Genomic DNA, 27,794 nt, shown 5'->3' with positions numbered 1-27,794 from the left:
CATTTGGTATTGAAATAAACAATGGTAATTAAGTGCTTTTCCTAAAAATGAGAATATACAAAGGTATTAAATACAGAAAATGCAGGGTATTAAAACAGTATGAACTACAAATAAGTCAGTATATGAGGCTAAATAGATGTGTTTTAGTCTGAATTAAAAAGTGAATATGGGTGTAAATTGGATTACTAGAACTATTTGAGTCTATTTACTTCTTATTTCTGCTTTCCTAATCGTAATTGATTATTGTACACTCATTCAACTTGAACGCATAGAATTTCACTGACACTCAAATATCTCACTTTCACCCAAAGTATAATTTCCCTTTATGGACCCCCGCGTCAGACGTTTTTTTTCTGACATCATGACGCACAAGCCTGTCTGGAACTTCTGCTCACCCACCATTTTCTTTTTCTCTCGCACTCGGATGAATAAGGTAGGTTGGAAGTTTGTTTTAATTAATATACTCGAATATGCAACTTTTGGACGTGTGTTTTAGTTGTTTATGAGTTAATTAATGTTGTTTGTGAACATGAATACTAACGAAATCGTAATTAACTGAATTTTTGAACGTACGTTTGCGAAATAGCGTTACTGAATAATGTTCTATGGATACAGGATGTTGTATTTACTCTTTGTTTTATAAAAATGTGTTCAGTTTGGATCTTGAGAGTATTTTTATAAACTTATTTTAAAATTGATGCCTCCTTAACCGTCTATGCCACGCGAGATAAGTTATTGGAAATGCTTTGGGAGCTCGGGGAGCGGGACAAAATGCTTGAATTTGAATTTCTGTAGTAACGTTAGCCTATTGAGTTTGCTTTTAAAGTAATGTTTGTCTGTTCTTTTATTTGTCTTTGAAACGTTAGCTCTGATTTATTCATCGCTTTTTTTTTTGCCCAAAATGATGTTGAAAGTCTGTGATTAAAGTAATTTGGTGCGCCTCAATCAGCTCTAAAGTTTAGATCCTCTGCCCGAGCCCGAACTTGTCGGGTCGATATTTCCCGTCACTATCCTCGGGCCGGGCCCTTGATCTAGAGACATGCACTCCCAACGAGTGCGGCGCGGGACTAAATGTGATGGGCGGGCGGTAATGCACTCACTCTGTGTGCGAGTTGTGGGAGAATAAAACGAAACTAAAAATATCTATGAATACAACACATAAAAACGAATACATTTTTATATATGTTTCATCGCCTAGCTGGATGTGTTTCATCCAGGAAAAAAAAAACAGGGTTCCCTTCGTTGTCACTCCGAGTTACGTCGGATGACGACGAATGGGGTTTCGCTTAGAAAGCCTATCAACTTCGAGTATTACAAAACGAGCCAATGGCAAAGAAATGCCATGGGTCTGCGGAATTTGCATGGCGTGACTCCGTCCCACCTCGTGGGTATAAAAGGAGGAAGCCGGCAGCAAGCAGATATGTTTTCGCTTCGGAGTCAAGTGTATTCTTCTCTCCACAAGCCATCTCTGAATTGTCAGCTTTACAAACGAGTACCTCGAGTGTTGGTGTGACGGCGATCTACGGCGAGAGCGTGCTTCCTGCTAATCTGTTGCAGTGGTCTGCCAGTCGGTACGTTCTCCCCGGGTGCTTCAACACTTGAGTTTTCTCTCACAAAAAGAGCTTACACGTGGCACGTCTTTTTAAAGATGTCTCGCCCGTGTACTTCTGGTTGCGGCAGATTGGTATCGGACTCTGATGGGCATGAGCGTTGCATAGTATGTTTGGGCATTGATCATGCTAGAGCAGCGCTCGTGGATGACTCATGTTCTCTCTGTGGGAACATGACCATCGCGTCATTACGGTCGAGACTCCGTGAACTCGCAAGAGTGAGAGTCCCCTCATCCACCCCCCGCCCTGCGGCTGGTGGCCAGGGTGACCTGAGGGTTACGGTCTGGAACAAGGCGCCGACTATGTGTCCGCGACCCCAGCCCCCCTCTTCAATGACGGTGCCCGCTAGCGAACTGCTGATTCCCGTGGGTCTACCCTCTGGTGGCCCGCGTGCTTCAGTTGAAGCTGCAGAGGAAGATGCCATGTCTGTTGCAGTATCACTAGGCGGATTTGACTCTTCTGGAAGTGAGGGCTCGTCACAGCTGCCACCTTCCGGTGTGCATACGGCTGTGCTCGAGTCTGAGCCAGAGATGACGGCCATGCTTTCCCGGGCAGCCGCGAGCATCGGACTTGAGTGGAGGCCACCACCCTGTCCTGAGCGCTCGCGGTTGGACAATTGGTTTTTGGGTAAGACCGCCAACCCTCGTCCTCGGCAAACCCCAATACGTTTCTTCTCGGATGTGCATGATGAGATCTCAAAGTCCTGGAAGACCCCCCTGTCTCATCGGGACCGCTCGCTGGTCTCAACCGCCTTTCCTCCCCTCGATGAGGCAGCTGCCCGTGGGTACACTGGGCTTCTCCCGGTTGAACGCTCTGTTGCCATGCAACTATGTCCTCAGAGTGCTTCTTCTCGGGGCGAGCCTAAGCACCCATCCAAAGCCTGTAGATTTTCGTCGACCCTGGTGGCGAAGTCTTACAGGGCGGCGGGACAGGCGGCTGCTTCACTGCATGCTATGGCCACTCTGCAGGTCTACCAGGCCCAGATGCTCAGAGACATGCACGAGGGTAGGACAGACCCAGGGCTCTTTGATGAGCTGCGCGCCGCTACCGACCTTGCTCTCCGGGCGACGAAGGTTACCGCGCGCTCCCTGGGTCTGGTGATGTCCACAGCTGTGGTCCAGGAGAGACATCTGTGGCTGAACCTGGCTGACATGCGGGACGCGGAGCGGACCCGTCTGCTTATCGCCCCCTTGTCCCAGGCCGGCCTCTTCGGCGGTGCAGTTGAAGATTTTGACCAACAGTTTTCAACTGCCCAGAAACAGACCGAGGCCATCAAACATATTCTGCCCCGCCGGCCCGCTGCTGCCTCCACCCAGCCGGCCGGGCAGACGCCTCGACCTGTTTCCCGCCGAGGGCGCCCTCCAGCGGCTCCCGCCCCTCCCGCCCGGACGACGCAGCAGCATCCACCCAGGGCCGGTCGCGGAGGAAGCCGCAAGAAGGCGCCTCAGCCCTCTCCTGCCCCACCCCCCGCTAAACGCCGGGCCAAGCGGCGCTCCTGAGACGGGCTGCTCAGGGATGATGGTTTTTTCTCAGGAGGTGGTAGCAGGACCACTCCTTCCCCCGGTGGAGGGCCGGAGGAGAATATTTTGTTCTCTACTCCCCGCTGCTCACCCATGGGTGGGCAGCACCCTAATTTGGTTAAAGACAGAAACAATCCCCTCTTCCCTGAGCTCACAGAGTTCTCGGGCGACACAGAGCGCCGGCCACGAGCCGTGCTCTCCTCGCCCCCCTCTGTCCCAGAGGCGGTTGACACGGCGTGCCGTCCACGGACCGCTTCGCCCTTGCTCCCCTCTGTCGCCAGACCCCTGGCAGAGCAGGCCCCCGCGGGACGACCAGCCTGGTCCTCCCCTGGCCCCCTCTGCCAGGGCGCGGTTGCTAACTGTGCCCCCACACCGGGCCGCTATGCCGTCCACGTCTGGGCCAGTTACTCCGCTTCGCTGCCCCTCCGGGGGGACGCCTGTGGTTCGCATGGTCCCGCTGGTTCAGTTCCTGGGAGCCTGGTTAGAGCTTCCCCGTCTGTCCCGCTGGATCGCGCGGACCATCAGGCTCGGCTATGCGATTCAGTTCTCACGGTCTCCTTCCCGCTTCAGGGGAGTCCGCTCCACTTTGGTCGGTGGCAATGCCCCCATCATGAGAGCAGAGATTGCCACCCTGCTGGCGAAGGGTGCAATCGAGACTGTTCCTCCAGCCGAGATGAGGTCCGGCTTCTACAGCCCCTACTTCATTGTCCCCAAGAAAACCGGTGGGTTACGGCCAATCCTGGACTTGCGTGTGCTGAACCGCTCCCTTCACAGGATGCCGTTCAAGATGCTCACCGCCAAACGCGTTTTCGAATGCATACGGCCCCAGGATTGGTTTGCAGCGATCGACCTGAAGGACTCCTACTTTCATGTCTCCATTCTTCCTCGACACAGACCGTTCCTCCGGTTTGCTTTCGAGGGGCAGGCATACCAGTACGCGGTTCTCCCTTTCGGGCTAGCCCTGTCTCCTCGCATCTTCACGAAGGTCGTCGAGGCTGCCCTTGTTCCCCTTCGGGAACACGGGGTTCGCATCCTGAGTTATATCGACGACTGACTGATCCTAGCTCACTCTCGAGATCAGGTTTGCGAACACAGGGACCTAGTGCTTTGGCACCTATCTCGTCTGGGCCTTCGGGTCAAGTGGGAGAAGAGCAAACTTTGCCCCGTGCAGAGGATCTCTTTTCTCGGTATGGACATCGACTCGGTCGCGATGTCCACGCAGCTTACGAGCGAGCGTGCGCAGTCACTGCTGACTTGCCTGAGACAATTCAAGGGCAGGAGTGCGGTTCCACTGAAACTCTTTCAGAGGCTCCTGGGGCATATGGCATCTGCAGCCGTGGTCACGCCGCTCGGATTGCTTCATATGAGACCGCTTCAGCTTTGGCTTCGCGACCGAGTCCCGAGGTGGGCATGGTGTCCCCCTGGAACGAGCTTCCCGGCATGTTGTTGTCTCAACAGATGCCTCCACCACGGGCTGGGGCGCCATGTGCAATGGACATGCTGCTGCGGGCTCCTGGACAGGACCCCAGCGGCTATGGCATGTAAATTGCCTCGAGTTGTTGGCAGTACGCCTTGCCCTGCACCGCTTCCGGGCGCTGCTCAGGGGTCAACACGTACTAGTCCGATCAGACAATACCGCCACAGTAGCGTACATCAACCGTCAAGGTGGTCTACGCTCGCTCCGTAAGTCACAACTCACCCGCCACCTCCTCCTATGGAGTCAGAAGCATCTGAGGTCGCTTCGAGCCATTTTCATTCCCGGAGCGCTGAACTGTGCAGCCGACGAGCTCTCACGGCTTCAGCCACTCCCTGGAGAATGGCGACTCCATCCCCAGTCGGTCCAGCTGATTTGGGACCAGTTTGGGGACGCACAGATAGATCTGTTTGCCTCCCACGACTCGACCCATTGCGCCCAGTTTTATTCCCTGACCGAGGGCACGCTCGGCACGGATGCTCTAGCGCACAGCTGGCCGCAGGGCCGCAAGTATGCGTTTCCCCCAATGAGCCTTCTTGCGCAGACCTTGCGCAAGGTCAGGGAGGACGAGGAGCAGGTCATCCTGGTTGCCCCTTACTGGCCCAACCGGACCTGGTTCCCCGAACTAGTACTCCTCGCGTCAGCACCTCCCTGGCCGATCCCTCTGAGGAAGAACCTTCTTTCTCAGGGACAGGGCACCCTAAGGCACCCTCGTCCCGATCTCTGGAACCTCCACGTGTGGCTCCTCGACGGGACGAGGCAGGTTTGAGTTCCCTACCACCAGCGGTGGTGGCTACCATCACTTCCGCTAGGGTGTCGTCCACGAGACACGTCTATGCGTTGAAGTGGAACCTCTTCATCAGCTGGTGCTCTTCTCACCGAGAAGACCCCCGGAGATGCTCGATCAGCGTTGTGCTTTCCTTCCTTCAACAGAGGCTGGAGCGAAGGCTGTCTCCCTCCACCCTGAAGGTCTATGTTGCCGCTATTGCCGCACACCATGACCTCATCGAAGGTAAGTCGGTGGGGAAGCACGACCTGGTCATCAGGTTCCTGAGAGGAGCGAGGAGACTAAATCCGCCTCGCCCTCCTCTCGTTCCCTCTTGGGACCTCTCAGTGGTTCTAACTGCCCTGAAGAGTGCTCCGTTTGAGCCACTGCAATCAGTCGAGCTTAAATTCCTGTCTATGAAGACAGAGCTCCTGGTTGCTCTGGCCTCCATCAAGAGGGTAGGGGACCTGCACGCATTCTCCGTTGACAAAGCGTGCCTGGAATTCGGGCCGGCTTGCTCTCACGTGATCCTGAGACCCCGGCCTGGATATGTGCCCAAGGTTCCTACCACTCCCTTCCGGGACCAGGTGGTGAACCTGCAAGCGCTGCCCCCGGAGGAGGCAGACCCAGCCTTGGCACTGCTCTGTCCAGTAAGCGCTCTCCGCGCCTATGTAGACAGGACGCAGTGTTTCAGGACCTCAGACCAGCTCTTTGTCTGTTATGGTGGGAAGCTGAAGGGAAAGGCTCTCTCCAAGCAAAGGTTGTCTCACTGGATAGTGGACGCCATTGCTTTGGCATACCAGCAGCAAGGTCGACCGTGCCCCCTTGGTGTGACTGCTCACTCCACCCGGAGTGTGGCATCCTCTTGGGCTCTAGCGCATGGCGCCTCGCTAACAGACATCTGCAGAGCTGCAGGCTGGGCGACACGTAACACATTCGCCAGTTTCTACAATCTCCGAGTGGAGCCAGTGTCCTCTCATGTACTCGCTTCAACCAGCTAGTACTGGACCCGCTCAGGTGTCTTCGCTTGCTCGCCATTCCACTCCACGGACTGGATACGGGCAATATTCTCCTCAGGTGAGCTTCCCCGAAAGCCCCGAGTTCCTCCAGCACTCCTGACGTTGGCGCCAGTGTCTATTGCCTGTGCGTCGGCTAGGTGCCTCCCGTGTGCATGGTCCCTCCCCTGAGCGACCCCCACATGTGTATTTCCACTGTAAGCCTCTCGGAGCATGTGTCTTTCCCTTGGCAAGCCACCTTGCCACCCCTGGGGTTGAAATATTCCACCTGCGGCTGGATACCCCAGTGTTCTCCATATGCTCCTTCGGGTCATATGTGTATTCTCTAAGTCCCCCCCCCCTCCGGGCTGGCATTAATTGCATACTTCCCCTAGCTTGGGATATGCTTCCCAGTGTACCTTGGTTTTCGTGTGTTAAATGGAGTCCTTCGTCCAGTCTCGACAGGGATCTCGATTTACGCAGGGCACTGAAGACAGCTGAGAAGGTGGCGTGATTAGACTGGTAACCCCATTCGTCGTCATCGTGCCTCATTTTGTAATACTCGAAGTTGATAGGCTTTCTAAGCGAAACCCCATTCGTCGTCATCCGACGTAACGTCTCCGTTCCCTACTCAGGGAACGAGGGTTACATACGTAACCGTAGACGTTTTCTTTAGTAGAAAATTAATGTATTTTTTTGTAGAAATAATAGTATTTTCAAAACGAATTAATTACTTGGCCTGTAGCAAATCATTTTCTGCCACTTAAGTTAAATACTACAAAATGTTTCTCCCCTTAGGACCGAAAGCTTTTTTCATGTTTGACAACTGAGGACGACAATTGCTATACATGGTAATTTCTATTAATTTAAGTAATGCAGAAATTCTTCAAATTTTGGATCAGGTATGTCTGTGTTTTACATGAATATCAACTAAACATAAACAATCTTATTTTAGTCACAGTATGTTTAACAGTAACATTTAATTGTTAAATACTTGTTTTATAGCTTTGAAATTATCATAACCACCCAATCAAAATTGACAATTTAAAAGTGATAGTCCACTCATAAAATAAAATAAATACTGTTAATTTACTCACCCTCAGGCCATCCAAGATGTAGGTGACTTTTTTCTTCAGTAGAACAGTAAAGAAGTTTTTTTTTTTAGCTGAAACTGTGGTCCATGGTGATTAATATATAATGCAAGTCAAAAAGAGTCACAAAAAAAACATACAGGCAAAACAAAATTAATACCTGTGGGTCCTGATGATTCATTGAGGTTTAAGGTTCATTGAAGCCAAATGATCGTTCTATGCAAAAAACTGAACATTATTTACAACATTATTACTTGTGATTACATGTGAACAGCCTCAGCAAACGGCCCTGAGTGTGTTCATGGCAATGTTGCATGTTAATAATGTTCTTGTTTCTTGCACTGACTGATCGTTTCAGTTCATAAGACCTCGATGTGTTGTCTGGAGCCATGTGTATACATTTATTTATTCTTTTGACTCTCAAAAGCCATTGACTTGCATTATATGAACCACAGAGGACTACGGTTTCAGCTAAAAAGCTGCTATACTGAAGAAAACAATATTCTATTTTGAACGGTATCATAGACATCAGTGTTTACTGTATATCTGAATATATCTGATTTTTGTATACTTCTGTGTTATATATACTTTGGCCAGTCATTAATACAAACTTTTATAGTTTTGTAAATGTTTATATTTTCTTGTCCTTTGCCATCCTCGGCGAAATCTGATTCTCTATTACAGATTACTCAGAATTTTAAAAATAAGAAAAATAATCACAATTGCTTTTTCACAGACTGAAAACATTCACGTGAAAAGAGAGTGTGTCCTGAAGGCCCTCATCGTTTTCCTGGGGGGAAATCCTCAAGACCTCATCAAGGAGTACCTTGTGAGTTGAAATTCCGACTATTCTATTTTGATTTTATTTTTCAGAAAGTTTAAATTTGTGTTTTGTAGTTATGAACGCAAAATGTTTTTTTGTTTTTTTTTAATGTACACTACTTTAGGAGAACCAGCGAGATGTTTGCGAGGGTGAGCTGGAGCACCTCACCATAGCGGTGTATGTTATTCGGAGGAGGGGGGAGAACATCACAAACCACCGGCTGATATAGGTGTCGTCATCCAGGGTGTTAAAGTTTTGAATGAACTGCCTTCGTTCACATCAGCTTCGTTTTACATTCGAGGTATTCCAGAAAGTTCTCTTGCAGCTTGATCAGCCCAAGATGTCACCAAAAGTTCAGTCTTTTCAGTAGACTACAGTGAACTTGCAGTAATATTTGAATGTGCATATGTCTAGTCTGTGTTTGAAAGAATGTCTCCGGTTTAGTTGGATGTTTAATTTGTTTTCTTATGTTTGTAGACTATCCATTTGTTCATTCATATGTCTAGTATGAATGTGTAGTTGTATGTTCGAATCTGTAGTTGATTGGTTCACTTAAAATTTAGGGCATTACCTGTATGGTGTTCTAAAGCACTTATTATACACTTATGGTTCTATTTTAAGAATATATTAAAGGGATAGTTCACCCAAAAATGGTTCAAGTTGTTTCAAACCTACATGAGTTTCTTTCTTCTGCTGAACACAAAAGAATATGTGTTGAAGAATGTTGGTTACCAGACAGTTGACGGTACCCATTGACTTCCAGTATTTTTTTCCCCTGCTTTGGAAGTCAATGGGTTTTGTCAACTGTCTGGTTACCAACAATCTTCAACACATCATCTTTTGTGTTCAGCTGAAGAAAGAAGCTCATGCAAGTTTGGAACCACTTGAACCACTTTTGGGTGAACTATCCCTTTAATTGTTTTTAGGGCATAGGGATAACCACTATGTTTTTATATTTATTTTTATAAATGTATTAGTGGCTCAGTTTTGAGCATAATGCTGTGCAAAAACAACTTTGCAAAAAGACTGTTAATGGAATGGATGTTAAGTGTGTCAGTAAATGAAATTTCATTGGCACAACAAATATGAACAGTTTGTAATGATTTCTCAAAGTTTGTAATATGAAAAATACTGATGGCGTATAAAATGAATTAATGCTAATAAATATTTCTAACGCAATTTGAGTCTTGTGTGACTGACCTGGTGAAATTAAGTTGAGAAAATATAATAATTTAAGTTGAGAAAACATTTTTTTTAGGTGTTACCAATTGAAGTAATTTTTTTAAAGGTGCAGTGTGTGACTTTTAGCGACATCTAGCGGTTCGGTTGCGAGTTTACACTAAGGGCTCAGCCCACTGCTCACCCCTCCCTTTCGAAGAAGCTACTGTGTCTCAAACGGGACAAACATCGTCGTCTGAGACGGCAGAGAATAGCCAGAGTAAACCAAGTTTCTGTACCACAGTCCATTATAAACCACATCATGGATAAAGTTTACAAAGCCATAGTCAGGTGAGGATCAAGGGTCTTAATATATAATATAATAATAGTAATTAGTTGATTGTCTCACGAACGTAACCAGCACATTTCTCCCCACATAGCAAACCCATAATACAGCGAGGGAGAAGAACCACATGAAACTATGCAACTATATTTTTTTCTAACAGGGTAGTAAAAGTTTAGATGGCTAATATGAGCTGTTACTGTGGCTGAGCTGGTTAAAGCGTAAAGCCTTGTTTAAACTCGACGCGTCCGCATGAGCCCAAAGGTGCGTGCGGCAAAAATGACGTGATTGTAACAGCGCGCTCGCCTCGCATCCCCTAGACACCATTTACTACACACAATAGGCTTTTTTTCTCGGATTTTGGAAACTCGATCGACTTAAAATGCTTCCAAGATCGACGGGTTGGTGATTCCTGTAACTGTTTTACGGTCAATGACAAGAGTACTAATCAGCTGTCTCACGAACGTAACCAGCTCATTTATCCCCACATAGCAAAGCCATAACACAGCGAGGGAGAAGAGTTAAGTTACATGAAACAATCCAACTACATATTTTACACCACTGACAAGGGAAAAGTCACTACTCACTGTGTTTATGCGGCTTCTCTTTCAATGTAGTGACGAAACACGCTCTGTAACGCTGTTTGTTCGCTGTCGGCTATGGTAGAAACATGACGTCACAATATGTCGACCTTCATAGAAGGGGATTCCCGCGCCTATGTAGATATAAATGCCTCATTCTAATGCCTGGCTCACACTACAGGAGTTTTAGGCCGATTTATGCCCGATTTCCCCCTACCGAGAATCGGAGAAAATATCTTGTCGAGGACCTCGATCGGTTCCGATATTTGGCGCAGATTATCTGGTAATGTGAGGCGTTCACAGATCGAATCTTGCACCTCCCGATCTGCTCTCACACAAATCGGGCTCGCCCCGATCATATCAAACATGTTTGATATTTATCGGGATGAGCAAGATTGTGATTACGTCAGTACTGTCACAATAGCCAATAAGAAACAAGTAGGGCTGTCGTGGTGAAGTAATGAAACCGAAACAAAAGAAAGTGGAGTAAACAGAAGATACAGTGTCAAAATAAGGGTCCACATAGTATAACAGAACATAAACCTGACACAAGCTTGTTAGATCATTGTTATACAACAGTTATGGCGCTTTTCCACTGCATGGTACGGTACGGTTCGGTACGGCTCACTTGTGGTGCTTTTCCACTGCATGGTACGGTACGGTACGGCTCGCTTCGGCTCGCTTTAAATGGTACCTGGTCTGTTGAGGTTCCAAGGGTACCGTACCGGTACTAAAATGTGACGTAAAAACACTGCAGATCACTGATTGGTCAGATAGAATCGTCACTACCAGCGTCATTGGATTTGCCACACGAGACACTAAACCCGCTAGATTTAAATAACCAGTAGACAACAGCCAACGCGTTAGCATCTGTTTTTTACTTTCTTGAAAAAAAAAGAGATCAAAACTTTAAAAAAGAAATGGCTGAATCGTGGTCAGTGGACGAGGTGCAGACGTTCCTCTCGTTGGTTGCCGAGGAGCGGATCCAGCGAGAGCTGGATGGGGCAAAACGGAATGAAAAAGTGTTCCAAGAAGTAGCTCAGCTCTTAGCCGCACACGGCTATTACCGGACCTACAAACAGTGTAGGGACAAATTAAAAAAACTTAAGAGTGACTATAGAACCATAAAGGATCACAACGGCCGGAGTGGTGCGAACAGGAGAACGTGGAAGTGGTTCGACCAAATGGACGCTATCTACGGAAGACGACCTGCGAGCAATGGGAGAGAGGGTGCCCTGGACTCGGCCACCTCGTTGTTAGACGAGTAAAATTGGATAAATCATGTATAAAATTGGATAAATCATATATCCAAATAAAATTGGATATATCATGAAATCCTGTTGCTCACCATAAATACATTATTGCTAGCTACTGTAACTTTGTGATTAGTTCACACTGTAGATCATGTAAGGGTTGTTAATGAACAGTTATTTCATAAATTAATTGATATGTGATTCTGTTAGCTTTATTTTTACTCTCCTTTTTTTTTTTACCTTTAGAAAAAAAATCACAATTATAACTGTTCTTCCTTTGTATCTAGGCAAGAGGAAAAGGAGCATGCACCATCAGGAGCATCTAGCTGTTTTAAGAGAGATGCAGGTGGCTGATATTCAACAGCAGGAACTGAACCGGGCACAGAGGGAGCTCCATTTGCAGATGGCAATCGATGAGGCCCGGCAAGCGAGGGAGCAGGAAGCGGCCTTAAGGACGGAGGAAAATGCACAAACGGCTGCATTCAATCAAGCCTTCCTCAACGTCATGGGGATGCTTGTACAGGCGATGAGTGGCCGGCAACAACAGACCTCTCTGCCCGACTAAAACCTCTCTAGTCCATAATTCATAGAAATAGTTAATTTTTAACTTGTTTTCTCTGAATTTTTTTGTATAATACGTTTGCGCACGACGTTTAAAGTTTGCTTAGTGTACATTTTTTTCTTTTAAATTTGTGTTTATATATGTCGTCTTTATATTTTATATATATATATTGATTTTTTTGCACTACATACATTTGCACAAAATGTCAAGTTCGCTTGGTGTACATTTTTTACTTTTAAATTTTTGTTTATATATGTCTTTATATATTTTATTTTTTCAGTAAATATATTTGCACTTTGTTTGAAGTTTGATCTGTTTACATTTTTCTTCAATAAAATTTACTTGTTAAACGTGTACTTTCCTTTTTAATGCTTTAATATTTCATTAGCATGTAATATAGCTAATTATACCTTTAAAATTCAAAATAGACTATATTCAAGTGGGGCATACATGACACCCAAAATAAAAAGGGGTTGCTGTGACTTATGAGTAGCACCCTTTTTATGCTGGGCGTCATGTATGCCCCACTTGAATATAATCTATTCTGAATGGAGACATAACCAACATATATTAAGAAAGCCAAGTCTAGAAGTAAGAGTTTACAGTTCAAGACTCAGAATTAATCAGACTGTTATTAATATTGAGATATATAAGCTCAAGGAAGCATGATCTGAATTTTGAATCTGATTTAAAAAAGATTTTAAATCTGAAGATTTCTTAAAAATATCCATGCTGTGGAGTATATATGGGTAGTTTTTTTTAAGAGAAGGCTGATTAGATTCTTATCAAATATTTTATTGCCCTGTAGACACCCATTTACAGTCTATTGACTAATGTCGGGTGAGGAGAACTGTCCCATTCATGCTTTATTGTAGTCAATAGACATACCTTTCACACCTCTGCCGGTATGAGACTTAATCTTCATTATTCTTTTATCGTTATTCTTTTGTTTGAATTCAGCCATTATAGCCTTTATTCTGGCATTATGCTTAGCCATCGACACCCATGTCATCCTACTATACATGCAAAATCCACCTATTATTTTAAGTCTTGTTTAAAAACAAAATATATACATATTTTTGGGACCTTATACATATTTTTGGGACCTTACGTGAATTCTTTTAACAAATTGAATTATGTAATAGAATAGCTTTTCCAGCAGGTGGATTAAAGCAACAGGTATCAGCAAGCTACATTTAGACAAAATATAAAATATTAATAATACACTTTTACTTAAAACTCACTTTAAACCACCATCGAGTATTTGTATCAGATTCCGGTCACGGTTTAAAATAGTGTTATGACATAAAATTAATAGAAATATTATTCTGTATGATAAATATTTAAAAAACATGTGATAATTATTTCTCCAGATGCTGTATATTGCATGTAAGTGAACACAAATAAACCTGAGAAAACATGATTGACTGCATTATGAGAGATGATTCCTATTCAAAATATCAAATGTTACAAATTAATAATTTCACACTCCTGGAATAGATCAAGAATTTAATGTCACTGCAAAGCAGATTTATCATAAAAGTGGTCAAATATCAAAGCTGGAGTCTTAAATCTTTGTAATGAGGGAAAGTTTTTCCAGATCAAGTAAGAGTGTGATGTTTTAACGAGTGGTGAAATGTTTTACTAAAATGATCTGTGATCTTTTCCGTGGAAGGGGTTAAGAAATATGCAAGGGGAACATTTTAAAATACTGCACAAAAGTTTATTGACCACACACTTTACAGAACAGACATAGTCAACTGTTCAAGTAACGCATCAGAGCCTCACGGACATCCCTGCCCCCCTCCTCTACAGGCTGTGGCAGTGCCAGCACAGGTTCTGCTGCTGAAGGTGGATCCCATGCACTCTCATAGGCCTCTCCATGACTCTCACAAAGGTTATGTAGAGCACAGCATGTCAGCACCATAGATTTCACAAGGTCGACCGAACAGTCATTTCTTTTCATAAGGCAACGCCATCTTCCTTTTAATCTTCCAAAAGCATTTTCAACCACTACACGTGCTCTGGATATTTTCGTGTTGTAGATCCGCTGTTCCGCTGTCAGCCGTCCAGATATGAATGGTTTTAAGAGCCAGTTCTGCAAGGGATAGGCAGAGTCTCCAAGGATGTAGTAGCCAACATTCACCCCATCAATGTTTTTGGTGCTAGCTGGTATGTGGTTTCCACGGCTTTCCACCTCCCACAGCGTGGACAGTCTCAAAACCCGAGCATCATGCAGGCTTCCAGGCAGTCCTGTGAAAACATTCCAGAAAAGTCCCTTCCCATCCACAATACCTTGAAGGATGATGGAGTGCCAGCCTTTACGGTTGAAATAGTCACAGTGATAGTGTTGTGGTGCTATTATGGGTATGTGTGATCCATCAATAGCACCAATACACTGTGGGAGTCCCCATCTGTTCTCAACGTAGGCAGCCATTTCTTTAAACCTCTCCAGATCTGGAAAACGATTTTTTTTCAGGTACCAACAACGTCTCTGCTGCAGCACAGAACTCCTGAACACACCGACACGCAGTTGAAATGCTTGCTCCAAAAAGATGTCCAACACTTCTGTACTCAGAGCCGGTTGCAAGCTTCCACAGTGCAATGGCTACTCTCTTCTTTAGAGGTACACACACGCGGAAGTTTGTGTCCCGTCGCTCCATCGCAGGACGCAGTTTGTTGCACAAATGGATAAACGTTTCTTCCGACATTTTAAAGTTCTCCAACCACTGCGTGTTTGTAAAACCAGGAACAATCACATCCCACCACTCAGAAGCTCTGTTAAACGTCCAAACAGATGGTCTGTGGCGGCGACTTTGCGAAATATGATACATCTGAAATACACAGATTACACTTCTTAATACATAATATTGCCAGCTAAATTCATTATATGCTTTGTGACTATATCAGGATTGAGACCCTAAACAAGATTAGCTTACCCTAGTGCGCCATCGGGCAAACTGAGTGATGTCGTCATCTGCGCTTCGTTGTAAGAGTTCCCAGACTCTTTTGTTTTTTTTAGCAGTATTTTGTTTTTCTGCCATCAGCCTCATTTTAAACACATTTCTCCGTCTTGCAGTTAAAAACATCCACATGCCGAGAATCAGGAACACCATCCCCTCGATAGGCTCCATTGTTCCTGTGTTTTGCGTTTGAAATTTGGCGCGTTTACGATGATGTCATGGCAATAGAGGCGGCGCAAATAACGATCAGTCCCACCCACTTTGAAGGGGTACTAACTGCGGTGGAAAAGCAAACGAGCTAAAGCGAACCGAACCGTGCCGTACCGAGTCGAGTCGTACCACGCAGTGGAAAAGCGAAGCGAGCCGAACCGTTCCGCGCCGAGTCGACCCGAACCGAACCGTACCGTACCATGCAGTGGAAAAGCGCCATTAGTTACGATCCTGTAATCTCACAAACGAGAGGCTCGTCTCTCCGTGTTATAGACAGGCTGTCACTCAGTCCAGTTACATAGTTAAGCCACTAGGTGGCGGCAAGAGACTGCCTTTGAGTGAGTCATACATTTCCGTTGAATTAACAAAGAAATTCGGATTCATTCTAATATATATGTAATGAAACAAGCTGTTAATTATTTTAACATTTAATTTTAACTTTGAGCTCCACTTTATAAGGCTCAGCTGCCCATTCCGGTGCATGGGCAAGGCAACGCTGGAGCTGACACGTCACCTCATAGAGATGACGCCATTCATTAGAAATATCCTTAAATGTTAAAAGGATGATTTTTTTTTTTTAAAGATTTCGCTTTCCTTGGTCACTGCATATTTTTCAAATATGACTTGATCTGAAGGACAGATATTTAGTTTACATCCACTTTTCCGCTTCCGATCTGTTGCGTGAGATCACGTGATCATGGTGGAATCATATCTGGCATGATAATCTTATTAACATTTTCTAGTGTGTGATGCGCCACGATTTTCAAATCTTGTAGTGTGAGCATGTTTAAGATTTGAAGGAAAAAAATCTGCAAAGATTCTCCTTAAGTGTGAGGTGCAACCAGATTTCAAAATCGGTTAGGATTTTAAAACTCCTGTAGTGTGAGCCAGGCATAAAACAACTTTTTTAGTTAATTATCTGTAAGAATGGAGCTTCATAAAATGCTGTTCATTGATTCGAGTACATTTTTTGACATTTGGGTATAAAGTGTTTTAATTTTCAAATATATGGTGTAAAAACTTCTGAGTGCTGCCCTCTTCAGGTTAAAAGGAAAGCTCCTGCAGTAGGGGTAGGCCTACTCTCTGACGTAGAATACTCTCTGACGTCGCTCTGTCACGCCCTTGGTGCGAGCTCACCACGCCCTTGGCTGCCCCTGCTATAAAAGCATCTGGTTCCGTCAAAACTACTGAAGCGAGTCAGGAGTTGGAATTACGATCGTATTGAAAACGATCAGGATATATATATATTAGCATCTAGTTAGCATAGCATTTATATAGTTATTTAGATTATTTCGTGTAGCCTAGGTAGTTAATCTCGCCTATTGCTCCAGTGTGCAACCTGCATTTTACGTGGGATTGCTTCTCCAACGCAATGGAGGTGGAAATGGGCTTCTCCACACAGCTCGCGCTGCCAAACGCTGATCTTCATACCTCTTCCAATCCTGCATGAACTCCACCACCGCAGCGGCGTCATGATGTGAGTGAGCATATATTTTTAATCACAATTTATGTTCCTTCTTATTAGGCTAAAGTTAATCCTCTGGTGTCGACAAACCCGCCGGCGTGATTTGCTGATTATTTTTTTCACATAGCAGCAAAATATAATAAACGTAATAGTAATAATAATCCTGGAAAAAAATTACCTCAAAATGACTGAATATAAGAATAATCGGATGCCGATCGCGATGCGGGAGTTAAGACCGCAGTTTGAGCTGGTGTCCACAGACAATTCACCCTCCTCCACTTCAGGTGAAGGTGGGGAAGAAAAGTTCTCGACTTCAAATGGCCGCTCTGTTGCAAAGCTACTTGCGTCACTCCATTTTAGCTAGTTGACAGAGCTGTCACTGCGGGTCTCAGGTGCACCCCCCCCCCCCACCCCCCCACCCCCCTGCTCACACCTGCCCTCGGTTCGTCCCCTCTCTCTCCGCTGGGGTCTGCCCACTTTTCCAGCATTTTTAAAATATTGCCAGTGGGTGGAGTCAGGCTTTGACCAGGGGTTTAGTTACCCTTTAAGTAAGTTCTTTATACACCACTGAACACATAGTTATGGATGTAATATTGCATTTCTGTTAATAGATTCTCTAAATTTTTACACATTGCACCTTTAAGTTGATCCAACTGTAGAAAAACTTAATACATTTAAGTTGGAATGCAATGAAATTAAGTCAGACTAATGTACTTAAATTATTTGAGTTCATTCAATCCTATTATTTAATAGGATTGAATGAACTCAAATAATTTAAGTGTGATTGACCTAGTGAAATGAAGTAGATTAAACGTGATAATTTAAGTTGAGAAAACGTAAATTTTTTAGGTGTTACCAATTGAAGTAATTTTTTTAGGTTGATCCAACTGTTCACTTTTTACGGTTCCATTTCAGTTTCAGCAATCCCTTCACTCGATTGGGATGTTCTCTTGTGTTCTGGGCGGCAAGTGCAGTAACTGTAACATCGGGCATATTTTGTAGTATTAAACACATATTTATACCGACTTCATCAGGCTCCGAAAATTCTTCACAAAGAACACAAAGAATGGCCTTCTCAGCTGCCATATTTGCAACTCTTGCGTCATCAGAACAGTGTGTTCAACGCATCACTGTTTCTGTTTAAAAAACGTTATGCTACGTTTTGTCGGGGCCGAACGCTGCCTAGGTCTCAGGTGCACGCCCCCCCTGTTTACACCTACTATACGTGTATGCCTCGTTGAGAAATTAATTTCAAATCATTCTATAACATTGTAAAACAATTAACTACTTTAAAAAATACTCACTGACATAATAAACCAATACTCAATGACAATCAGAATTTAAACTTGCAGGAAAAATTAGGGACTTAGTAGGGCAGTCTGACCTCAGGAAGCCGATTTAGCTTGAGGGCACGCTGCAGGGTCATGTTACGAGTGAGAGAGAAGAAATTCAGCTCAATCAGCTTGCGTGGGTTCAGCGATCTGTGCCAGTACCTTTTAACAACCATAAAGAATAACAAAATTTGGTTTTAAACAATACCACAAATAAAACAGCAGCGGTGGTCTGGGAGAGTAAGAGAAATATCCTGACAATTTCCATCATACCTGCAGGTTGCAATAGGCTTTGGTAGGACTGCACTGGTGCTGTAGACAGCTTGAGATATACCCTGCTGATGGATACGTCTGGTGATCTCCCTGATTAGGACTGGTGCCACTCTTTTTGAGCGAAGTTTTTTGTGCACGCACAGGAAGTTCACTTCCACCATCTTTAGCTCTCTGTGGAGCATCTTTGTCATTTGTATCAACCAAAAATATTTAAACAATTTTAACCAACTGAAAAAAAAATCTTCACTTACGTGTCAAATACTTTCATAGTAGCAGGATTGGCATTTATGAATCCCACTAGTTTTTGACTGGAGTTTACTCTGACTCCACAGTGCCACTGTGATTGCCCTCCAGGGGGGCATAGAGCCCTAAAATAAGTGCAAAAACATAGAGAAATTATAAGATCAGTTGTTTGTGCTCATATTGATGTAAGAGATCAAACACACCAGAGCAAGAACTGTGGAGAGTAGTGCAGACGAAGTGTGTTGTCATCCTCCTCCGTGTAGTTTTCATTCAGGAAATCACAAAGTTCTCTCAGCTACAATTACATAGAGAAACATAAGGAGTAAACTAGTTACAGGGTTGAAGATAAAGATAATCGTTTTTCTTTTACTGCAGTAACTGTAGTTCCCATTCCCAACTGGTGCATGGGCAGAAATGCGAAAAATGGAAAGCAGAAATGCAAAAATCTATTTAAGCTTTATCCTATCTGTGCGGCGGTGTTATCAGACTGCTTTCTCTTAAAACAGGTATTTTGAGCAGGAGGATGAAGTATACCAAAGAGCAAAAATATAATAACAGTACCCTTTAAAAAAAAAATGTTCTTAATTATATTGAATGTGCACTTACAATACTCTAAAAAGAGTATATTTTTAAAAAAAAACTGTACTTGTAGAATAAATGGCCACTTACGAGTACTTATAGGCCTACACTTTCATATGATTCTTAAAACATTTAAGACACTTAACACTTTTACTTTTAAAAAGTCAAATAAAAAAAAGGGCAAATTAAAAGTTTTACTTTACAGTAGCATAAATTCGTCACCTCATTCGGTAATATATGTCACTATATTTCAAAGACACCAAATAATAATGAAATTACATATAAAAGTGTACTAAAGTTCTTCTTAAAGGGTTAGTTCACCCAAAAATTAAAATTCTGTCAGTAATTACGCACCCTCATGTTGTTCCAACCCCCTAAGACTTTCGTTCATCTTCGGAACACAAATTAAGATATTTTTAATGAAATCTGAGAGCTGGCTCACTCCTTCATAGTCTGCTTGTCACGGTATTCCGATCCAATGTTCCTTCTCGTCTCGTGTTTATGTTGTGGTATGAAAGCACGTGTGTAGTGGGCGTGAATGTGTTGTCATTCCTTGATCCGCTCCAGCTGAAAATCATCATTCATCACCAGCTGCAGTCAATCTTCCTCACTCTTTATATACTCACCGTTGTCTCATTCCCTTTGTCAGATCGTTGTTGTATGTCTTGGGTGTTGGTGTTCGCGTCTGGTTCCAGTTTTCCCCGTCCTTGTGTTCCTGTGGATTCGTCAACTCGGTGTTGGATTGTTCGTCTCGTCTTGGGCACTTCACGAGGATTCACCGCACCTTGACCATCGAAGTCCCTGCGTTACCTATCCACACCCGTGTCTTTTCCTGTACTGTTGTCCTTCAAATAAATACTGAGTAACTGCTATTGCTTCCTGTTCTTTTACCGACCATGACAGAACGATCTGACCTTACAATGGAAGCAGCAGGAGAGGCATCTTCCACGCTGGATGAGTTCGTCCACCACAACGTCCGGAGATTGGACTCTCACGAGAGGAACATCAATGACACGGGTCGTGCGATTCAAGCTTTGGTAGCGCAGGTGTCCGAGCTCACCCAGCAGGTCCAACTTCTTCGTGTTCCCACTGCGCCACCCACACCAGCCGTTCCCCCCACACCACCGGAGATCTTCGCGCCATCTGAGCCACGCCTACCGGTTCCGGAGTCTTATGCGGGTGAGTCGGCATATTGTCGAGCGTTTTTGACAAGGTGTTCAATGCATTTCGCCCTACAGCCCAGAACGTTCCAGAATGAACAAACCAAGGTGGCCTTTGTCATCACGTTACTGACCGGAAAGGCTGCGTTATGGGGAACGGCGGTGTGGGAGAATCAAGACCCTTGCTGTGCCTCGTTCCAATCTCTCTCCGCGGAGATGAGAAGAGTCTTTGATCGAGCAGTCGCGGGGAGAGAGGCCGCTAGGGTACTGGCCGACCTTCGTCAGGGGGAGAGGTCGGTCTCGGACTTTTCCATCGAGTTCCGAACCCTGGCGGCCGAATGCCATTGGAACGAGGAGGCGCAGTGGGACATGTTCCTGCATGGGTTGGCTGATCGCGTCCACAGAGAGATCTACGCCCTGGACCTCCCCACGTCTCTTAACGGACTTATTGACTTAGCTCTACGGGTGGATGCGCGACTTTCCTGAGTCGGAGGCAGAGTCTCGTCCACCCGTTCTCCTGGAGGGATAGAGGGTCAACGGTCCAGCGGCAGGGACGTGATCAGCCCTGTCTTCGATCACGAACCCATGCAGGTGGGTCGAGCTCGGCTTTCCCGGGAGGAGAGGGAGAGGCGGAGGTCCCAGGGCCTTTGCCTATACTGTGGAGGTTCGGGACACTTTGCGTACAACTGCCCGGTAAAAGGCCAAGCCCGATAGTAAGTATGAGGCTACTATCGGGTGGGATCTCCGCCGAGAAGACCTCATCCACATCTACACTCCTCCCGGTAAGACTGAGATGGTCAACTCACCAACACGACTGCCAAGCACTTCTGGACTCTGGGGCTGAAGGTAATTTCATGGACAGCACGTTTGCACACACGTTTCAGATTCCACTCAGACCACTCACTCAGAAGATTGCGGTACATGCACTTAATGGCCAAGAACTTCCCACCATCTCATTCATCACCGAAGACATCACCCTCATCACTTCTGGAAATCACACTGAGACAATTTTTTTTTATATCATGGATTCACCATTGGCAGCCATTGTTCTTGGTCACCCCTGGCTCACTTATCACAACCCCCGAGTGGACTGGCAGCATAAGACCATACTGGAGTGGAGCAGGGAGTGTCATAAGTCTTGTCTTGTGTCTGCTTGTCCGTCTGTGCCTGTTTTTGTGTTTCAGGAGGAAGCAGGGGATCTGTCTAACGTGCCCGAGGAGTACCATGACCTGAAGGAAGTGTTCAGTAAGTCTAGGGCTGCTTCTCTCCCTCCTCATCGTCCCTATGACTGTGCAATAGAGTTAATGCCAGGTAAGTCTCCGCCTAAAGGCAAGTTATACTCGCTTTCTGTCCCAGAAAGGGAGGCTATGGAGAAATATATTTCTGATTCTCTAGCAACCAAGTTCATCCGCCCTTCCTCTTCACCTGCGGGGGCGGGGTTCTTTTTTGTGGGGAAAAAGGATGGCTCTCTGCGACCTTGTATTGATTACCGAGGGTTGAATAACATCACGGTAAAGAATACCTATCCTTTGCCGTTGATGTCTTCAGCCTTCGAGAGGTTGCAGGGAGCATCCATCTTCTCAAAATTGGATTTGCGTAATGCTTATCATTTGGTCCGCATCAGGGAGGGGGATGAATGGAAGACTGCGTTTAACACCCCCAGGGGGCACTTTGAATATTTGGTCATGCCTTTCGGGCTGTCCAACTCCCCAGCAGTCTTCCAGGCACTTGTCAATGATGTGTTGCGAGACATGATAGATCAATTCATATATGTTTACCTGGATGACATATTGATATTTTCCTCGTCTCTCCAGGAACATGTGCAACACGTACGACAAGTGCTTCAGAGGTTGTTAGAGAATGGGCTTTTTGTCAAGGCGGAGAAATGCGATTTTCATGCACAGTCTGTTCCTTTTTTAGGACACATCGTCTCGTCTGAGGGAATGCGTGTGGACCCTGACAAGGTTAAGGCTGTGGTGGAATGGCCAAGTCCAGATTCCCGTAAGGCCCTACAGAGGTTTCTGGGATTCGCCAATTTCTATCGGCGTTTCATTCGCAACTTCAGCCTACTAGCCGGGCCTCTGACCGCCTTGACCTCCCCCAGAACTCCGTTCAGGTGGTCAGATACAGCCGAGGCTGTGTTTGCTAACCTCAAGAGCCGCTTTGTTTCAGCTCCCATCCTCGTTGCCCCTGACTATTCACGGCAGTTCGTGGTGGAGGTCGATGCGTCAGAGGTGGGGGTAGGAGCAGTGCTGTCCCAGCGCTCTCCCACAGACGACAAGATGCATCCTTGCGCGTTTTTCTCTCACCGTTTATCCCCAGCTGAATGCAATTACGACATTGGTAACAGGGAGTTGTTGGCAGTCAAGTTAGCGTTGGAGGAATGGCGACATTGGTTAGAGGGTTCGGGGGTACATTTTATCGTCTGGACCGACCACAAGAACTTAGAGTACATCAGAACCGCCAAAAGATTGAACTCCAGGCAGGCTCGGTGGGCACTTTTTTTCGGTCGTTTTGATTTTTCTATCTCGTACCGTCCGGGTTCTAAGAACATCAAAACCGATTCTTTGTCTCGTATTTTTACTCCCGTCTACTCCCGAGTGCATTTTACCGGAGACCCTATTTGTTTCCACACTTGTATGGGAGATCGAATCGAAGGTCAAGAAGGCCTTAGAAGGGGTAACGCCTCCGCCCGACTGTCCACCGAGTCGTTTATTTGTGCCGGAGGGATTAAGGTCGGACGTTATCCGGTGGGGCCATTGTTCCAACATAGCTTGTCATCCAGGAGTTAATCGTACTAAGTTTTTAGTCAAGCAACGATTCTGGTGGCCACTTATGGCTCGTGACATCCACAGTTTTGTTTTGGCTTGCTCGGTTTGTGCCACTGGTAAGACTTCCAATCGACCTCCAGATGGGCTCCTCCAACCGCTGCCAGTCCCTTCGAGACCCTGGTCCCATATCGCGCTAGATTTTATCACCGCCCTCCCCCCCTCCCAGGGTAACACAATCGTTTTGACTGTGGTGGACCGGTTCTCGAAGGCGGCCCATTTTATTCCCTTACCCTCAGCTAAGGAGACAGCGTTGACAGTCGTTGACCACGTCTTTCGCTTACATGGCCTCCCGATAGACGTGGTCTCTGACAGAGGACCCCAGTTTGTGTCCAAATTTTGGCAAGAATTTTGTAGATTACTGGGGGCGACGGTTAGTCTGTCTTCAGGGTTTCACCCTCAGAGCAATGGCCAGACCGAGAGAGCCAACCAAGATCTGGAGAGGGTGTTACGATGTTTGGTATCCAAGAATCCTTCCTCATGGAGCCAACAGCTGTCCATGGTGGAGTACGCCCACAATACCTTACCAGTGTCGGCCACGGGCCTTTCTCCGTTTGAGTGTAGTGTAGGTTACCAGCCACCAATTTTTCCCAGTCTGGAATCCGAGGTCGCGGTCCCCTCTGCTCACGCCTTTATCCAGAGGTGTCACCGCACTTGGACTAGAGCCCGTGAGACTTTACTCCAAGTGGGGGCGCGCACCAAGGCTAAGGCCGATCGCCACCGGTCAAAGCCTCCCGTATATGTCGTCGGTCAAAAAGTGTGGCTTTCTACTAAGAACATTCCTCTCCGCTCCGTCTCTAATAAGCTTGCTCCCAAATTTATTGGCCCGTTCGCTGTCACCAAGATCATTAGTCCGGTGACAGTCCGCCTTAGTTTACCTCCTGCGTACAGGAGAATTCACCCCGCATTTCACGTTTCCCAAATTAAACCCGTGTTTCGTTCTTGCATTAATCCGCCTGTCCCGGTTCCCCCCCCGCCGCGTCTCGTAGATGGGGAGACCACCTATTCGGTAGATCGTATTCTGGATTCTAGGCGGAGGGGGCGCGGATTCCAGTACTTGGTGGACTGGGAAGGTTACGGTCCGGAGGAGAGAAGTTGGGTACCTGCCAGAGACATTCTGGATCACTCCTTGATCGATGATTACAATCGTCAGGTAAGGAGGTCTGAGAACGCCAGGAGGCGTTCTTAGGAGAGGGGTACTGTCACGGTATTCAGATCCAATGTTCCTTCTCGTCTCGTGTTTATGTTGTGGTATGAAAGCACGTGTGTAGTGGGCGTGAATGTGTTGTCATTCCTTGATCCGCTCCAGCTGAAAATCATCATTCATCACCAGCTGCAGTCAATCTTCCTCACTCTTTATATACTCACTGTTGTCTCATTCCCTTTGTCAGATCGTTGTTGTATGTCTTGGGTGTCGGTGTTCGCGTCTGGTTCCAGTTTTCCCCGTCCTTGTGTTCCTGTGGATTCGTCAACTCGGTGTTGGATTGTTCGTCTCGTCTTGGGCACTTCACGAGGATTCACCGCACCTTGACCATCGAAGTCCCTGCGTTACCTGTCCACACCCGTGTCTTTTCCTGTACTGTTGTCCTTCAAATAAATACTGAGTAACTGCTATTGCTTCCTGTTCTTTTACCGACCATGACACTGCTAGGTAATTGATATCTGCAAGCCCTGAAATGTTAGTAAAGATGTTAAAATAATCCAAGTGACTACAGTGGCTCAACCTTAAGTTTATCAAGCGACAAGAATACTTTTTGTGCACAAAAAAAAAAAAAAATAACGAATTTATTCAACTACGCATTTTCTTCTGTGTGGGCCTCTGAGTGAGTTCACGTAGTGTAACAGCGCAGCGCTTCTGGGTTGTACGTCAGAACGTAGGCTCACTATTGGCCAGCATCACAGGCATCACACACATGACCAGCGTCGGCTAATAGTGAGCCTACGTTCTGACATACAACTCACTCAGAGGCCCACACAGATTTCATCAAAAATATCTTAATTTGTGTTCCGAAGATGAACGGAAGTCTTACGGGAATGGAACAAGATGAGGGTGAGTAATTACTGACAGAATTTTCATTTTTGGGTGATCTAACCCTTTAAGTGGGTCAAAAAAGCACTCTTAATTTCAACTAACTGCACTGAGTATAAATTTAAACTAATACATCTTCCTTTAATTTTAAATAACATGGAATCAGTGTCCGAAAACATTCAGTTTGCATATATTCTTTTAAAGTATATTACTTCTGTAATAATTACAGAGATAATATAATATTAATAAGGAATAATTAGTGTTTTGACAAGGGTAGTCCTCATCATTTACTTACTTTTGATACTCTTTTTTTTTTTTTTTTTGCTACATTAGAAAATTAAAAAGAGTACTTAAACTTTTATTAGAGTAATATTTCATCAAGGCATCTATATTTTAGCTAAAGTGTACTTTGTCCATCCCTGGATTTCAATGACATTTCTTTTCAATTCTGTTCAATAAATAAATTTGGGACTGTATTAGTTCAAAAAGTCCTTTCTCTCACCTGCTCCTGATTGTCCAGTTCGAGGGTGTCCCAAATGAATTCCTGTGGCAGTGAATACGACTCTTCTCGAACGCTGGGCATCTCTGACTTAATCGGTCCATATGATGTCACGTCCTCATCTAAAAGAGAATGAATGCCATTTGTAGAGATGCACACAGGTAATGTTGTTTCTAACTGTGCACTGTCCATCATACCTATCTTAGGAACTGGCTGGGTATCCCAAAAGCGGTATGTGTGCTTATGAGCCTCCAGTAGACTTTTTGGAGGCCCCTGATCAAAAGAAAACAGGTGCAGGGCTTTTTGAATCTCCTGTTGCTTATCCTCTGGAAGAGAGTCCAGCTGTAAACAAATTAAAGTTATTTGAAACAGGTAATATACTCATACATCTCATAAAAAAGATACACATAGACAGACATGGATTATTAGTTACCATTTTGAAAGCGTCCTGTGGCCCCTCTTTAGCCCATGCTTGGTCCTTGTGTTTCTTTGTCTTCTTCTTCTTGCCTTCAGCACCCCTGTTTTCCTCTAAGCTGTTTAAAAGCAGTACATTTTAAAATAATCGAAAAATAATAAATAATATATAAATAAAATAACAAATAGAATTAAAAGAGTGAGCGAGAGAAAAATGACAATGAATAGATACAGCACTTACAGGCTTTTCTGCTTGGCCATGAAAGTGTTTTTGGGCATTGGAGCAGCCATTTAAGTGATCATTCAGCTCTGTAGTTGTGGGTGTTTGTGCTAGGAGCTTATCTTAATGTGCTGTTAGTGCAGGAGGGAGACACCCAGCCTTCAACATGAGTATCTACCAATCAGCTGCCCTCCACACCCATACACAGTGATCACTTATCGTAGCATAACACTTTTTGGCTTGCTTTCAGAGCCACTAATAGTAAAGTTTAAACCATTGGTGCATAATTAAGGGGAATGTGTTAAAATTCCTATAAACTTGTTTTCAACTAGATTTAATAGCCTCACTGGGGCAATATATGTTTTGCCTTATGATACAATACTTTGATACATTTTTATTGCGTTTTTCATCATAACAAAATTGAATTTTGATTGAAAAATGATTTAAAAGTTTTTTGTAAACTAAAAGGTTTGGTTTGCTATAATGTGCCAAGATGAATAGCATGATACTGCAATTCCAGTGGCTGCAGTTCCAGGACTGCATTTCTAAAACTCTATTGTAGTATGTACTAGCAGTAGCCGATGTACTATTTTATAGCACTATCTATTCAACTCTGTATTTGTATTACTGATTTTCAGGAATGATAAATTAAATAATAAATTATTTAAACCATTAAATTGATTTAACCAACCCCTAACCATAACTGTTAGTAACCCTCTTGACATTTTTCACCTAATTTGTTTCAATTTGTCACGTGTAACCTCTTTTGGTTTTGTTTTCTCTGTGTTATGTTCCTGTTTTGCCTGCCTGATTTGCAAGTTAGTTTCCATGGTTCTTAATCAGTCAACATCTATTCTGTTTCAGTTAATCATCCCCTGTGTATTTAAGCCCTCAGTTTCATATGTTCCATTGTCCAGTCTCATCTAAGTTTATGTGGTTGTGTTTACTATAATCTCCAGTGATCTCTGGTGTTTTAGTTTGTGAATTAGAATGAAGATACTTAGTACTTTGTATACTCCATCATTATATGCATCTCTACAACCAGCAACCCTGACAAAATTAGCTCCTATATTATGGTTTTAAAATTCAGTTTGTTTAAAATTTATATAAAAATATCAGTTTGTTTAAATTATTTTTTATTTGTAAATTTATTTTTAATGCCAGAGGAGGACATTATTGGAACATGAAGAAGCACAATAAACTTTTTTCTAATAACTGGAAGTGACTGACACCGGAAGCCTTGGTTTTCGGAACTCCCCGGATCCCCCCACCCCAGTACAATAAAACTGCACTTTTTAGAGTGGCCTTTTATTGTGGCCAGCCTAAGGCACACCTGTGCAATAATCATGCTGTCTATTAAGCATCTTTATATGTATGGGGGTAGAATTGTTGCATTATTCCAAA

At 44.8% G+C, this 27,794-nt stretch overlaps 1 protein-coding gene and 1 long non-coding RNA gene across 2 annotated transcripts in view; one reads left to right on the top strand and one right to left on the bottom strand.

The window, feature by feature from the left end:
• The window catches only part of nmt1b (N-myristoyltransferase 1b), a 30,609-nt gene extending 4,071 nt beyond the window's left edge, over positions 1-26,538 (bottom strand). Inside the window, exons 1-8 of the mRNA XM_077201230.1 lie at positions 26,412-26,538; positions 26,190-26,289; positions 25,954-26,098; positions 25,760-25,878; positions 18,865-18,956; positions 18,670-18,786; positions 18,419-18,589; positions 18,199-18,307 (exon numbers count right to left, since the gene is read on the bottom strand). Coding sequence (XP_077057345.1) covers positions 18,199-18,307; positions 18,419-18,589; positions 18,670-18,786; positions 18,865-18,956; positions 25,760-25,878; positions 25,954-26,098; positions 26,190-26,289; positions 26,412-26,461 — 903 coding nt within the window. The 5' untranslated portion in view covers positions 26,462-26,538. The remainder of the gene's footprint in view (positions 1-18,198; positions 18,308-18,418; positions 18,590-18,669; positions 18,787-18,864; positions 18,957-25,759; positions 25,879-25,953; positions 26,099-26,189; positions 26,290-26,411) is intronic.
• On the top strand, positions 364-9,458 carry LOC143710306 (uncharacterized). The gene is made up of 3 exons (XR_013194521.1): positions 364-433; positions 7,164-8,285; positions 8,404-9,458. It is a non-coding gene; the product is annotated as an uncharacterized LOC143710306 (long non-coding RNA).
• Positions 26,539-27,794: the final 1,256 nt, after the last annotated feature.

Source organism: Siphateles boraxobius, unplaced genomic scaffold (assembly GCF_051911475.1).
Source record: "Siphateles boraxobius isolate OS27281-9 unplaced genomic scaffold, OSU_SipBor_1 46, whole genome shotgun sequence".
In the NCBI taxonomy this organism is placed as follows: Eukaryota; Metazoa; Chordata; class Actinopteri; order Cypriniformes; family Leuciscidae; genus Siphateles; species Siphateles boraxobius.
This window is presented reverse-complemented; position numbering and strand designations above follow the sequence as displayed.